At 37.8% G+C, this 17,131-nt stretch overlaps 1 protein-coding gene across 3 annotated transcripts in view; it reads right to left on the reverse strand.

Annotated features, from left to right (window-relative positions):
• The window catches only part of tiam2a (TIAM Rac1 associated GEF 2a), a 217,100-nt gene that overhangs the window by 96,066 nt on the left and 103,903 nt on the right, over positions 1–17,131 (reverse strand). For all 3 annotated transcript variants that reach the window (XM_052012773.1, XM_052012771.1, XM_052012772.1), the window contains 4 exons: positions 13,625–14,854; positions 10,513–10,948; positions 8,059–8,231; positions 6,169–6,393 (listed from right to left, as the gene is read on the reverse strand). In XM_052012773.1, coding sequence (XP_051868733.1) covers positions 6,169–6,393; positions 8,059–8,231; positions 10,513–10,948; positions 13,625–14,854 — 2,064 coding nt within the window. The remainder of the gene's footprint in view (positions 1–6,168; positions 6,394–8,058; positions 8,232–10,512; positions 10,949–13,624; positions 14,855–17,131) is intronic.

The raw sequence follows: 17,131 nt of genomic DNA on the forward strand, positions 1-17,131 counted from the left end.
ACATCTCACTTGCAAAATTCCCACTCAACATCACACGGCCCTTGTAATCAAAATGCCAACCACGACAGATTTCAAATTTCTATCTACAATAGAGAATGATGCCTTTCAAAAAGCATCGGGGCCAAATGGCTTCGAATGTTGTAAGAAAAAAAAATGATTTATCCTGAAAATGCAAAAAGGAGCCTGTAGCTATTATATAAAGCTAATTCATTTCTAAATAGTAGGTTTCTTTATTTTGTTTCTATAACAACAGATCTAGAAAATTCAAAATCAGATTGTTTTGTGTCCAAATATGCATTGAAGCAAGTTTATAAAAGGAAAGCAAAACAACCTTATATTTAAAAAAATGTTGTAACTTATTTTAGTCACTATTTCAATGCCTGCATTATAATTAAGCAATACCCAAAATTACAAATATACTACAATCAAATTGCTATGAAAACAAAAATCTGTTGCTGCCTAGTATAAAATCCTTTTAGAGAGATTATTTCTGGTCTTCCATTTTGCTTAAAAATTAATTTGGGGGATATGGGTATTATGGAAAAGACAAGCGTTAGCTGCCTAACAGCCTATAAACAAAGTGGTTGATTGGTCACTTCGGAGTAGAGTTAAGAGCCAGCCATATTGCTGCAGGTCTGTAGTTACTTGTAGAGCAAGTTGAGTGCAGCAGTATCAGGCATTAACTAACCAGGTGAAGTTTTTAAACAACTAGTAGTTTCACGGCATTTCATTCCATAAACAATTAAAATTAAATTCCTCAGATGCTGTGCTGGGGTTTGAACTCATATCTCTGGCTCATTAATCCATGGATAATGCACAAAACCACTCAGGATAAACCCATCAATGGTTTACTGAATGTCAGCTTTCAAGGCTTATAGGATTTACATTTAACATCAATTTACAAAAAGCATGAACCACAGAGCTTTTATTCACACATCTCATTTGAGACATTGATGGAATTTATGGTCTACTTAATCTATATAAAAAAAACACCAGCTGAAAAACCAGAAGGCAGAAATGTGTTCCCAGAAATGCTTTCAGTTCCAATTGGCTGCATATTAACTGTTCTCAATTGGACCAGTAGATGGAGCTGCCCAATGGTCAATATCTAAACTCCAAACATCCAACAATAATAACCAATTGACATAGTGCCTTTAATCCCATTTCCAGAATTTAGCATTCTTGATCTGATATACTTTGCTCTTTCTAGACTCTAAAGTTAACCACTGCTTTACACAACACAGAGAGAAACAATACCGATACAGCAAATGACCATTGCTGATTTCATGCAGTGTGTTCTGAGTAATCTGTCAAAAAATATTTTTAAAAGTAGAATGTATAAGGTGCTGTTGTTTTTTAAAAAAAACTTCACAAAAACTTGTGAAGTTTTGCCTTAAACTTTATTTACCAACATTTCTGAAATTATCATGCCCAATCTAAATGTATTTAGCCAAGTTGTCAAAGTTTTGGAATTCTATGAAAGACATGTGCCTCATTTATGCACCTCTTTTTTTTAGCAGTTACTCTTCAAAGCAAAGAATTAAAGCAGCCCTATGACTGTGTTCATGCATGCATAGATTTCCAGAAGATTCACCTTTTATAAAGGAAAAAGTTGTCACTTATGGAGCTCAAATCAAATCTGTACAAAGGTTTGAAATTTGTCCTGCCACAGAAGTAATTGCTCACAGATAAGTATTTGACCGGCTTCATTGTAACCTGCATTCCTCTGGTCTCTATTATGGGGGAGGTCTAACCAGAATGTAACAGTTTTCTTAGCAGTATATCATCAGACATGCTGATCATACTTTAAGCAATATAGTTTCATTATTTTTACCTTTATGTCAAGATGCTGGTAGTTTTATTTCAAATTGATCATCATATATAGGTTGCAAACACAGAGCAGCTCTACCCTGCCCCCATTCCACCTTTACAGTAGCTTACTGTTGGAGGCATGCACAGCAAGAAACATCAAGCAGGATATCTTAGAAGCTCCTGTAAAGTCTGAAAGCTATCTGGTACCAATTTCAGATGTTAGAATAGTGCTGGCTCTTTTCAAGGCAGTTCCAGTCTACAGTCTCGATTAACAAGCTTTGTTTTGATTCTCCTTTAAATAACTTACAGTTATTGACTAAATGAGAAGCAGAGAGAGTTTAGAGAAGGCTTCCATCATCTCTCCTCATGCCCTCCCCACTCTACCGACAATCTTTTTGGGGAAACAAGAACGTCACCATGCAACAGTTTGTTCTAGCAAGGCGCATAAAGGCATCATTCATCATGCTGCAGGATATTATGTCTATATCCATGGCAAACAAGGTATATGGAAAAAAGCTGACTCAATGAATGCAAATAATACATTCACTTTCTTCCTCTAGTAGAAAAAGCCACAGTTTATTTTCGTTATGTTTAGGTCCAACCTGATTTGTTAATATGCTCAAAATAACATTTAAATTTGAACGCAAGATGCATTTTCTTTTAACCAATGCAGATGTACTGAATGAGTCATTGGGTACAGCAGCATACTCTCCATAATACAAAACAGATTGCTGAGAACACAATGAAATTGAGCCTTGGATAAATTAGCTTCAAATACAGTGTGCGAGGAACAGAAAAGAGTAAAAAAAAAGGCCATTCTATCTGGAGCAATTTCCAGCATCTGCAGTCTCTCTTGAGGCCATTCTATCTCTTGTGCTTGTACTCCAATTCAATTTAGGTTATGGCCAATATGTTACAGTAAATCAATGCAATTTTGAATCTGATTTTTTTTTTACATTATTGAAGATTCCATCAGAGAGTTAACTGTTGTTTAATGTGAGATCTATGGGAAACTAGTGAGCTCCAATTTATATACATCTTAAGTTTAATGTGTTCTAGTTCAACTAATTTAGGAATAGTTCACAGTATCCAATACTGGATGTACAGACCCTAGAGCAATCACTCATAAATATTTGGTATTTAATCATATATTAAGGAGCTATTCTAACCATATTTAGTTGGACTAAACCACTGAAGAAGTTGTCAGAATCCATGTGAGATCCAAAAGAAGGGGTGCAGAAGACCTGCTCCAGTTCATTCACCAGAACCACACAACTGGTGTAATTGATAGATGGATTCCACAATATAAAAAACACCTTCATTTTAGAGGTTACAGATTATACTTAGTAGGATAAGTAAATAAAAAAAATGCTCATCACACAGGCCCTCTCCAGGTTCCAAATGTGCCTGACTTAAGGACACCCTATACATACGTACGAGTGTTTGGGAGACCAGCGGGATGGATGGCGATGGATTTGCCAGCTGATGCTGGGCTGTGGGCATCTTGTGCTGGGTCGGAATGGAACAGGGCATTTCTGCATGCCTTCTCTCCCCAGACTTCCACTCCCCACCCTGAAGCCGTAACAATCAGGGGCTGGGTTGAGCTGAGAGCATTGAGCAGACTCACTCACTCACTCTCTGTGTCAGTGAGGCCAGCGGGTAGCTGCTCCTCCAGTGCCTGCGTGCTCTTCCGTCACAGCTGTTTATGTGATCCCCTCCCACACAATGTTTTTGTTCATTACTGACATTTCAGGTTACGAACAGTTCTCAGGAATGGAACTGTCATAACGTGGGGGCTATCTGTAATTATTTGATCATTTTTCTATCATTACGTTTCTAAAAGTAGTTCAGAAATGGAAACTTATTCAATATTCAGCCTCATTGTTCAAAGTGGTGCATGACATTAATAGAAGAATCCTGCAGACTGCAGAACTTTGTATCGTGTCGCTCAGATCCTTCACACAAGTATGAAATATTTTTATGTGCTGGGATGGAAGATACTCTATCTTTAGGTGAGCGTAGGTCTACTGGTACCCAACAGAATTATCCATTGTTTATTGCTACCAGAGGATTTATCTGAACAACACAATTCTGGAAGACAGAAATTTTAAGAGACCATATTGAAATGACACTAAAATCTAGGTGGAATGGAGAATAGGAAGGTGAGTGTAAAGAGGCTTTAAGGAGATATGAATAAACTAAGTGGGCAAGAATGTGGCATGCGCAATATGGAAAATGTGAAATTATGCACTTTGGCACACAAACAGTAGAATACTTTTAAAGTACTAACAAATAAGGTAATGTTGATGTTCAAAGCAACCTTTGCGTTATACAACCTTGTACATAAGTCACTAAAGGCTAACGTGCAAATGAAGCAAGCCAATAGGACAACCAATGGACTGTCGGCTTTTATTTCCAAGAGGATTTATGTACTGAAGTACTTACTACAATTATAAAGAGCCTTGGTGCGATTGCATCAGGAGTATTGCGTATAGTTTTGGTCCCCTTACCAAAAAAAAAACTATTCACTAGACTGCTTCCATGCTTGGCAGGATTTCTGTATAAATCAAAATTTTGTAGACTAGGACTGTAATGTCTAGAGTTTAGAAGAATGATAGGAAATCTTATGGAAATTTACACCAGTCTTATAGGGCTCGACATACGGAATTACAGGGAGGATGTTTTCCCTAACTGAGGCATTTAGAACCATGGTCACAACCTCTGAGAAAGACATGGTCCCAGTTAGGACCGAGACAAGGACACACTCCTTCACTCAGAGGGCACTGAATCTTTAAAATACTATGGAGGCCCAGTCTTTGAATTCATTCACAGCAAGGATAGCTAGATCACTGGAGATTGTATGAATTAAGGTATATGGGGATAGTGTGGAAAAATAGCATTGAGCTGAAGATCAGCCATGATTCTGATGAATGGCAATTCAGTCTCAAAAGGCCAATGGCTTGAAGGGCTTTCATTTTCTTGCGATTGGAGTCCATGGGAAAATTATTCGTATGGAATAGTTTCAAAATTCAAATGCTTTACAAATCAAGCATTCTATTTCTAATATATTTTTTACTCAAGTAAAAATCCAAATAAGTTGCAAATTCCTAGTTATTTTAATGAGAAGTATCCTAAACATCACATTAAAAGTTAGCTGCTTTCCCCCCTTGCAAGAATGGAGTAACTTGTGAATGATTTCAGGTGATTCAGAAAGCAACCCTGCATTATTTGGCAGGGCCCATTTAATCAAAATCCATAGACAGACAATTCACAAAGGGAAATTAAATTTGAATGTTAGATGCCAATTAAATATTTTTCTGTTTCAAAGCTTGAATGTTCTAGATTAGAAATCCATCTACATACAGATTCACATTAACTAAATATATATTCTTTATTTTGTGAAACATATTTATTCTAGAGATTTCTAACACTGGAAATGATTGGAAACTTCTGAATTTACTTTTACACAGGTACTCAAACACAGATTGTATCATAATAATATTCCTGTTCGAGATTCTCACACACATTCATAACTGTTGTAATCACAAATCATAGATCACAGATGGAAATTTTTTTTCCTGCTAGGCAAAACAAAAGACATTTAAAGTACTTCCACTTCCCAGCTCTCTGACCACAATTTTATACTTTGCTCATCTCAGTGAACTTTAAAATGTATTGAGGGTTTCTGCCTACACAACCCTTGGACTTAATGCTTCAGATCCATTCTAATTCTTTACCAACTCCGTGCACTAGTTTTTGACTTCTCCACTAAGGGAAACAGGCCTTTCCTGTTCATCTTGTCCAGGTTTTTCAATTTTATACACATCAAATAAATTTCCCTGCGGTCTCTCTCATTCTAAACAACCCCAGCCAGCTGTTTTCTAATTCATGACAAGAATTCATCAGCCCAGCAATCCCCTGGTGCTGTCATGTCATTCCTGTCATTTGGTGACCAAACTAAAATACACAGTCTTGTTAGTTTTTCACCATTCCAGCGGAAATGCCCTGCTCTGATAATTCTTTTAAATCAGCCAAAGGCAACAGCTCATAATGTTCTTAACAACTTTACTACTTTGGGGATCTGTTCCTTATCATTTATTATGTATTGTCCCAGGCTTGCGTACACTCCACTTAATGTGTCACCTCACCATTTTGAATTATATTTACCATTTTTCTTAATCTGCCCAAACAATAGTTTTTGATACCTTCTTATAGCAAATTTCTTCTTCATTATTAAGTGCTCTGCCAAATCTAACAAGTTATGAAAATCTGCACCTTACACATCTATACCAGCATGCTATACATATGTAATTTTAAGTTATTCATTTCTGGGAGAACGCCAAGATTTAAGCATACCTGATTTTCAATTGCCTTCCTGTTTTTGGGATCATTTACAATGGACAGTTGCAACTCTGCCATTTTCTTCATTTTTCCATCCATATCAATCTTCTGCATGAAGCTTTTAGTTTCATTTTTTAATAGTTTGACGGTATCTTCCTTGCCATGCTGCTTTGCAAACACTGATGCACATGCAGAGTGTATTGCTGTTACCCAGTTTTCAAGATCAGTTTGGCTTGTAGCCTGAAGACCAAACCACAGAATCATTAAAACTTAAAACATTAGCTTCCTGTAAACTACTGAAGATAATACTCCAAAAATTCTGATGTCAAAATTAGTTTGAAATTTGTTGCAGAAGACAGTAAGGTCAATGGCTATTTTATTGTGAAATGTTACAAAATAGTGCATTGATATGTTATCAATATTTATTCTGATATTTCAAGGAGACTAACATTTCATTGCACTTGATTCATTTTATGATAGATAGGAGACTGGATGAAGGCATGAGAAATTAATTTATTACTTACTATGATTTCCCAGGTGTTCGAGGAAACGAATTATGGTATTATGAGGATTAGGGGGATTCCAGATTCAATCCTTAGTCAATGCTGAGCTTAATGATCTTAATCAAGGTGCCAACACGAATGCTAGAATTGGCCTTGGTTTCAACCAGAACTTTTGATTCACTTCCAATTCTTATCATGGAATTTCTGAGGCAAGTATTTGTGTGCATAAACTAGGTGCCAAGCACCAATTACTGTTTTGTCAAAATGGTAGGACGTCACGTGAAAGGCTTGACTGGGACTTCACCTGAAAGCCTAGATTTGGATATCAGAATATAATGCTTCCATGGGAAACCATATCGTTTAAATCCAAAAATCACATGAAATCCACTTTTGCATCTTTTCTGAGGGAAGCAATCAAATGGGAGAATGGATAGTTTTTCTCCTTCATCCACAAGTGTTGCAGTAAAGTGCAATATTATTAACAAGTCAGACTAAGATTAGTTAACTTGGCAAAGACAATGATTAAACCAGAAACTTTTCTGATACGTGTTGTTCAGTTTCACTGCATTAGCACTTGGACTATATAGGGAAATAAACAAAAAAGCATTTTAAAAGATTCTATGTGAATTCTTGTGCATAAAGTGACACGAGTTGCTTTTGGAACTCAAATTTAAAGCAGAAACAAGAGGTGTGATGCAAAGATCAAATTATTTTCGGAAGCACAAAATCATCCAACAAAATTAGAACAAAAAATCAAGTTAATGGAATATAAATATATACCGATTAAAACAGAATCCCTTATTGTCACAGTGCTCATTAGTCTGACAATTACTGGGACTCAACAATGAAATACATTGGGTACATATTAATATGACATGCACAATTATTTAATAATTCTAGACAGTCTCCACCAGGAAACAAAGATTCATAATGTGCTCATTTAAGGTCATCTTAATTTTTTGTTTTACTTTCTAGCTTAATAATCATTTGTTAACTTGTCAAAACTTTCTGAAGTTCAATACAACCAGAATGTTGCTGCTCATTGCAAAATTTATTTGACGCTTTTATCCTACCATTTGGAAAATGCAGTTTAATATAAAACCTTGTTGATATGTTTATTGAGATTTACCATACTTAAAGACCAGATTTCAAGTTGGCCTCCCGAGGTTTTGTTTGCAACATGCCTATTATTACCTCCCTTTCTCACTTTTTATTTTAACTACAATGTCCAATGGAACACCTTGGGCCATTGAAAGGGTTATGTCAAAGTAGTTGTTATATTCCAGGAATTTTTAGTTTAATTATTTAGCTTTCCATTTGCCAGTCTAACTGATCTTGTCTTTATTGGTGCCCCTTCTGTAGGCTGAGTAAGATTCATTCTCAGTAAGTTAACAATAAAAACCTGGAACAGGACGACATCCCCAAAGGCATTACTAAGACAGAACACATTTTCTTTCTTGGGATGTTCTGGTACAGGCTGTACAATGCTATCCTCAGCGAACAAGGCGTATCTCGGCACACTGCTCTGCTCCATGAAGTTTTTCCCATTGGCCTCATAAAATAAGAGGGTGCAACCTTTAAAATGGAAAGCAAAAAACAAGTGTTACTTAAAATGCTACTCAAACATATTTGCCGCAGAGAACAACAGAATGAAGCTTTGAGATATTCACCCTTCTATAGGTTAGTTCTCCCTACTTCGTGAAAGTTTTAAACAGGTTCCCTTCAAAATTCTTATAGATTTGCATCCAAAACTCAATAATCGCAACACTTACATCAGTGCTAAATATTTCTTCTCATCAAAAATAAATTGACCAAAGTAGGAAGAGGGAAAAAGTGTTTTTGGATGACCATTAGTGGTGAATGATACAACATACATATCAGCTAGAAGGGGGATATATTTATTACTTCACCCAGATACCTTGCATGATTTGTGTAGGTAGATGCGTCATTAGTTAACAGCTCCTTAATATTTAATTTGATCATATAATTGGTAGGTTGGATACTTTCTGTATCATATAACAATGACCAAACATGTACATGGAGATTTAAATCAAACATCTGACTAGAACATAAGGGTGCATTTTAAAAAGCAGCTACATGCCAGATTTATCGGTCAAAGTTGCTCCAATGGAAAATCAGTTGGGCTGATCGGGCACAGCCAACCAGGTTTTAAGAAGGCAAACTCATTTTTAACTAACCATTGATTTTTTTTGAAGAGATTGCTTAATAGGCAGGTGTCAATGAATGCCATCAAGACACACTTCCAGAAGACAAAGTTTGACATAACAGACTATTGGCAAAAATGACAAGAGCATAGTATATAAAACAGCCTTTTGACTAACACTGCAAATTGATGGGAAAACAGTAGACAGAACGAGGATAAAAAGACATTGATCTAATTGGTAGGAGACAATAAGTGATGTCCCTCAGATCTTTTCAGACCCTCAAATTTTCCCTATATTTATGAATGATTTGAATTAAATGCATGTTTGGACAAGTTATATAGAAGCAGAAGTGTACTACTCAGCCTACTGGCAATTTAAATCAAGTACTGAACTCTTATTTTTCACTCTTGTGAAACAAAATTCAGATTCACAATGCTTGAGACCCAAATAACTTACGTTTTGCAATATCCAACCAGAGTTCAAAGCCAAAATATAACATTATATTCAGTGAGATATGCCATTTTTCCAATAATACAATGAAGCAGATCTTCCACCACTTATCAGCTCATTGATTGCTTGTCCATGGATCACACTTGCAGTGTGATGGTGGGCACAGTCTTCCTTTGGAAAACTGGATTCCAACTGATCATCAAGGCCCAGTATAGTGCAAGGCCTCTGTGACAGGCTTTATAACTGTTGAGGTCCTATACCCAGGCTCACCAGCTGTTAAAGCTGTCGCTGAGATTAAATGGTTGCAAATGTCTCCGACAAACATTCAAAAATACAAAGGAACTAGCAAAATTGCCACTAAAAATTAAAATTAATTAAAAATATTTAAAAGTTAAAAAACACATTCTTAAAAATAACAATATTCAACTAACTGAATCAAATAAAAACAGTTCAATCAGTTGTTCCGCCAACATTTCCCAGTTGATGCAGGTAGACTAGGGCCAGCACTTATCTGGACTGTAAAAGTCTACAGGCTAGGATGCAGCTTTATCCAGAAGTTCTGCGCCATATTTAATACATTCTCTGTACCAAAGATAGAGGAAGCAGCCTAAGAGGGATTCCATTATCAAACATATTAGAGTATTAAAATCTTCTAGGAACTAGTGTTTAAATACAATAACTCTGGTTAAATTCCTATAATCTCTTCAGATCAGATACTTCCATTGTCAGCATCCTGTCCTGTACAGCAACAATGATAGCATTGCTTGCAGTGAAAGTCTTGACATTTGTTGCTTTGCTGAACCAATATTTCTCACTAATTAATCTTTATTTATCACAAAGGATTTATTATTTAGCTTTTATACTGCACCCCCCCCCCCCCCGGAGGAAAATGGCATTAACAAATTTTACAATGCAATATTCCAAATTTCAGTTTAAGAAAACTGGCACAGGGGGTTATAAATTTTTACTTACACAACCTCCACAACAATATGCCTACTGCTGCCAGTCAAATGCAATTATTTAATTTATATCTTCTCAATATAAAGTGATAGACTTAAGATGGTCTTACCATTCTGCCATTTACACAACTCCAATCACAATTAGTTAGATGTAAACTCTAGTTCAGCTAAACTAATTTAATTATTCAGCCATTTTTCCATTAAGGTCCAATTATGACATTCAGAACTTATTTTTGAGAGAGTCCCAACCGTAATGTGCCAATTCTGGATTTTAATGGTTACCTTTAAGGGAAACCCAATACTGCCTCCACTTTCTGCGAGGTGCAAGTTCCAGCTTCCTCTCCTTCTGGTGTGTAACAAGGGGTTTAAAAGACAACCAACCAGCCTTTCGTACACATCCTTGTTCTTTTTCAAATAACAAATCCAGCTGCTCTAAAGAGCTGAAGGAATCACTGCTGGTTTCCTCACTTCCTGTGGATGGGTCTGTAATGTCCATAGACATATGACTCATTTCCAACTCTCGCATGAAGTTTTCATAAATGCTCTGCCTCAGGACGTCATTGCCAACTGCATTGGTAGAGTTACTTCTGGGAGGCAACGTGTAGCTGAAGCCAGGTGACCACAACGAACTTGATATCTGTGAAGGAGAGCTCGTGTCTGCAGTCACCCCATCAATTCCACTGTCACAATACTCATTTACATCCTTGGATCTCGAGTCCTGAAAAATTGAAATGATTTTTGAAAATAATTTCTAAAGCTAATTTTAAGAGGTTAAACCATTTTCAACAAACACACACACACACACAAAATGCTGGAAGAAATCAGCCCGTCAGGCAGCACCTATGGAGAGAAAAAAAATAGTCAACACTTCGGGTCAAGACCCTTCATCAGGACCGAAAAGGAGGAGGGCAGAAGTCAAATTAAAGTGGTCAGGGGAGGGGGAGGGGGAGGAGTACATGCAGGCAGGTGATAGGTGAGTTCAAGTGAGAGGGGGATGGTAGGAGGGTGGGGGAGGGGGAGCTGTAAGAAGCTGAGAGGTGATACGTAGAAGAGGCAAAGGGTTGAAGGAGGAGGAATCTGGTAGGAGAGGCGAAAGTGATCCAGAAGCCATGGTCTGGGAGAGGAGAGGAGAAACTTGACAAGTTTCAAGTATTATTACTTTTCATTCAAGTGCGATGGGATTCTCCACCATATATCGGGAGGGAGGGGGAAAAGCAAGGACAATTAAATATTTCCATATTGATAGAGTATACAGAATGGCCATCGTTACATCAGATTTTAAAATTCAAAGCAATCCAACTCCAAGATAAATGATATTTCTTTGCAGTGATGGAACGTTGCTTATGAACCTGCTTCAATTCCAGCATAAAAATTCTCATGTTTTTACCAATCTTGAAAATGTTTCCATTAATTAGCAATAGCCTCATACGCAAATGTATATATTTTTCGATTCACATCAAAACACTTCAGATTCCTGAATATTTTCCCCTAACCTCTGGTCTGAGGAGAACTATCTCAGCACCAAATGAAAGAGGATGATTTCCTTCATCGCTCGTATCATTTCAGGAAACCTTGTCTACACCCTCCTCAAACTTGACAGGTTTCAGGGTATGATATTTATGATTATTGAGCCCCACTTCTTTATGTATTCCATGCCTCCGCCTATACAGTACAGGTTCCAATATAATATTTTAAAGGCCTTATTAATTTGTCCTGTCACGCTCTAAGATTTGTGTATGTGAACCGTCACAGATCTTTATCCAACCCTGGCCTATTTTCATTCTTCTTCTGTTCAAAGTTGTACTATTTCATTTAACTTGTTTCTTCAATGTAATTTTGTTACTAGAACGTTAATTAGTTTTGCTACAAAATATTCACAGTATATTTTTCTCCTCTATACCAGGAAGTAAACATTCCTCAGTTGATCAGGGTAACATAGTGGCACAGCTCCTAGAGGACACAGGGAGAATGTGTGAACTCCACAGCCAGCACCTGAAGCCGGGTCACTGGAGCTGTGAAGCAAGGGCATCACCGATGGGTATGAAAACAGTAGGTGCAAACTCTACCTCAACACAACTGATACATAGGATTTTGTAATCAGAAAGTGAGCCACGATAGACAGAACATATTTTACAACTGGTTGGTTTCATAAAATAAAGTGCTGCCTCTAAAAAAAGCAATTTCATTTGGCCTGAGTAAATATGTTTTATGTAGTGAAATTTTTGATGCAGACCAAGGCTTCCGGATCACTTGAGGAACACGTACTTATCCAGACCAACTTGTTTGGGCAGCAATTGCCAATTAATGACAGTTTCTGTAAGATGTCTATTGTATTTAGATTGCACCTTGTACTCTGCTGTAGTGCTGGTAAGCTTTAACCACAGTACTATCAACAGCAAGCAGGAGCTCAGATTTATTTACTTACGGCATAGAAAGAGGGCATTTAGCCCATTCAGTCTATGCCAGCTCTTAGTGCAATCCCATACCTCCACTTATTTCTAGTCACTTATTCTCATTCACATGCCCATCATCTCCAGCCCGATTCTCCTGCCACCCATCGACACCAGGGATAATTTACAGTTGCCAACTAACTTATCAACCAGCATGTCTTTGGGATGTGGGAGGAAACCAGCACACCTGTGGGGAATCCATGTGGTCACAGGGAGACTCCACAAAGACAGCACTGGAGATCAGGATCGAACCCAGCTTGAGTCTTAACTTCAAGGCACACCAATCAGTGTGCCTACATCATATAGACACAGAATGATATCATGAAAGTTTATAGTACATAGTGCATGGGTTATACATAAATATGCTACAAGTTCCCACAGTAATCGTTTTTTAAAACTCTGCCACAACCCTAGCGGTACACAGCAAGGAACAAATTCCTTCAGTTAGGCAAGATGGTGGGCTGTCAAATATTGAACATTGCACTCAATCAATCAAAAAAAGTACTTGGAGCAGATTTCAGAAAAACTAAACTTCTTTAATAAAAATTATTTTCTCCCAGAGGGGAACCAATGAGATAGAACATAAGCAAATCTTAAAATGGCAATTTTCTTCTGAAAGGTTACTTCAAAACTTAAATGAGACATTGATCAGGAAAATATTAGGGAGAAAAGCAAAGGGTTCACAGGTTGATCCAAAGAGTACCGTTGGTCTTTATTTTGTTAATTAGGGTAACAGTGTTGTCCCTGACACTTGAAGGAGCTCAATTCTGACTTGAAATGTTTGTCGTTATGAATTAATTTAAAGCACATTTGAAGTGATCTGAAAGCTCCGACTTCAAAACATAACTCTTCCACAATTATTTAACATGCACATTATTTGGCTAATTTGCAAATGGATCATTAAATCATTAAAGAGGCTGCCATTAAATGGAAATGTTCCTCACCTGTAGTTTTCTCTTCTTTCTTGTCAGGCTGCCAGTCCACGCACTTAAGCGCCGCATTCGACTTTTTAAGGCAGCTCGCGAGGAACCATCCTCGGAAAAGTGCTTGGGCTTTCGACATGGGAGTGTATAGGAGGAATACTGCAGAGGACCTTGATCCTCCTCATCAGATGGCACATTCATGCATTTGGAGAAGTCATTCTCAAACAATTTGTTGGAGTTTAAAGCTGCTGTGTTCCTATTACAAAGTGAAAATTCGTTTCCTGTGGGTATGCAATGTCCTACCCTTGCATCACCGTACATTGCTTGAAGAGAATAGAGAGATGACTTTTGGAAGGGTTGCTCATCATTCGGTAAAATGCTTTCTTGATTACTTGTCTCAATAGCTCTCGCAGTTGTGTACATGTTATCGAAATCATTGGCATATACACGGTGCCCCCATTGCGATTCAGACCAGGAATATTCAGAGCTTAATGAGCTACCCTTGCTCGATTTTAATCTCTCCTCATCAAGTGGAAGACACTGGTCCATTACATATTCTTTACTGGTGTCAATCTGCACCTCGTTTTGCTTACCAGGATCAGATTCCATAGCAGTAGAGTATCTCAGCAGCTGAACTGGCCCTGGGGAATCCTCACAGGTTGGCTTGCTGCTACTATTGCCAGCACCACTGTGAAACTCCACCCTTAGGCCGCCATCAAATCTTCCCAGCGTTTTGATGAGAACTTTTGGACTGTATCCTCCTTCTGGTTTCTTTGATTGAATTACATTTTCAGGTAACCCATGCCCATTTAAGACAGAGCCATTGCATTCCAGACTTTTATTCTGATCATCTGTTTTGTCAAGAATGCAAGGAAAATTGTTCCCAGATAATAACTTAGATTCACTGCTACAGTCATGTTTATGCATGTGACCAAGATGGCATCTGCCATAAGCATTGCTATTGCTCATCACTAAAGCTTCACACTGACGTGAAGCAGCATTGACTGAGAAACGCTGGTTACTTTTGTGCTGGGAAAGGCAGTTTCTGCCCAGTGACCTTGCTTTATAACTTATGCTGTTGCCACCATGACCCCAACCAAAAGAAGACCGAGATTTTTCATCCTTAACATGGACGCTTCGAATTTTGAGGGCACATGTCTTCTGCCTGCTAACAGGTGTTGACTTCCCCTCAGTGTTGTTGCCTTTAGTTCCCTGCAGGTTATACTGGCTGTCTGAATTCCCCATCTTGCACTGAAAAAAAAGGAAAAAGGGCTCAGTGAAAAATAAACAGCAACCCAATGTAGCTTGATTTGATTTCACTATCTCCCGTAAATATCATTTTAAAACATCTTCCATTAAGTTCTGAATTCAGTGATACCATTTCATTACTATAGTAAAATCAGATTTGTACAGTAAAATTGCTTTTCAATATCAATGAACAAGCTTTTCATCAAAACATACAGGAAATACTGTAAATGGTATCAGAAGCTTAGTCTGCTTTGTGGTGTGGAAAGGGACATTCTTAAAAAAGTCTAGCGACAGGACACAAGATTATGTACATTTTATAGATTAGCTTTCTTCGCATTTCACAAAATCAGTCTGCAACTTGAGCTCCAGTCTCAAAAGCCAGGTGTTCATCATTGAATCTGAACTACTGTAAACCGTAAAAATGCATCCATCTGTTATAAATCTTGAGGACGGATGTTTTCCTATCTGCACTGTGATTTCCTGTTGTCACGATGTTATTTTTTTATATTGAAAGTTCCTACGCATACATTCGTAATAGAACAGCCTACTTAAATTGTGTGGATTTAGGCAAAAACCAAAACATTACATGTTTTATAAGCATATCCACAGAACACCTTTTCATATCTTCATTAAAGCTTTTGCTCAAAGAAATCAACCTCCCTTTAAAACATAGATTTGGATTTAGTCATGGCTCTAAACAGACAACTGAACTTAAAATGCCCAGTATGAGTATATGCAGTGCATCTAATTTCCCTACCTCAATAAGCTACTCCAAGAAATTGGTCTGGAAATTTAATTGTACAGTGTTGTTTGTTTTCAGCATTATGTGATTGAAATGAAGTGCAATGAGGAACAATAAGCCTTTCCAGATCATTTTGCATCACCCTGGAAGTTCAACTGGGCATTTTCCATCATGAGTCATGCTCATACCTCCGATACACATTAAATCACACTACAGTAAAACTCTGCTACTCCAGCACACTCAGGTCTTTGATGGTGCTGAACCAGCTGATTTTTCAGACAATCAGATGTTATTCTATTAATACTCCAACACAGTAACATCTCAGTGAACTTCTTAAGTTTCAAGGGATGTGGCCAACAGAAACAGGCGAGTTCCAGGGCTCTCGAGTAGAAATTGCAAACCAAGGGAAACATCATCTATGTATCCACACCGTCAAGTCCTTTATGAATTTTGTACATTTCTGCTGTTCTAAACTCAACAAGGTATCGGTTCCGTATGCTTAGTGTCTCCTTGTGCAATAGACCCATCATCCCAGGAGCTAAGCTGGTGAAGTTCACTACCTTTTGAATGAGTGCATTGTTCCCAGGGCAGGGTGGCCAGAAGTGTACGTGACATTCCAGAAGTGGTCTTATTATGGCCTCAATAAATGGAGCAAGACGTTTCTCATCCAATGTTCTTGCAATACAGGCCAATGTAGCATTTGTCTTTCTAATTTCTTGCTATACCTGCATCATAACCTTCAATGATCTGTGTGCAAGGACACCACAGCTCCCTCTGAATACCACTGTTCAATCCCACATCACTCATAAAAAAAGTCCCTCCTTCTAGATTTTTCTACCAACTGGATGACTTCACATTTACCTGATTTCTGCAGTACTCCTAATTTCCCTTCAGTTGCAAGGCTTCCACATGGCTTGAGATACTCTCCTGGCCAGAGTTAAACCTGGAAGCAAAAATATCTGGGAGTGGTTTGCTTGCGCACCTCCTTGCCCTGCCTCCAAAGGTAAACAGCCTTGAGACAGGTTAAGTTCAAGTCTGAATTTTTTTTGAAAAGTTTTATCAATCAAAGCAACCCAAATATCCTTTTCTTTAGGGTCTAAATCAAAGATTGCTGCAACTATTTAGCATATCAGGCAACATTTGTAGAAAAAAAGGAAAATAGTGATGTTTCAATCATAGCTGTTCATCAGAAGCATGACTGACTTTAAACTAACCATCACGCAACCTGGCCTACATGAATTCCCACTTGTCTAATTTTGCTCCCTCTGAAACCTGTCCGTGCTTACATGCCACCAAGCAATGCCTCAAAAAGAAACCAGCAGGTTTTTTTTAAAATTGGTTTTAAAACATGTGTCATTGTTCAGATTTGCATCCTTGGTTCCCCAAATGAGATTTGCTGATCAAGTGCAATGCATACCAAGCTTTGCCTTTTGCAAGTGATGGAAAAGTGAAAGAGGGATTCCACCCAAACAGGCATTTAATACCTCCATAGAAGTTAACCGAACAGGGCATAAGCTGTAACCTAGGGTCAGGGTATC

The sequence above is a fragment of the Pristis pectinata genome, chromosome 3, assembly GCF_009764475.1.
Source record: "Pristis pectinata isolate sPriPec2 chromosome 3, sPriPec2.1.pri, whole genome shotgun sequence".
Lineage (NCBI taxonomy): Eukaryota > Metazoa > Chordata > Chondrichthyes > Rhinopristiformes > Pristidae > Pristis > Pristis pectinata.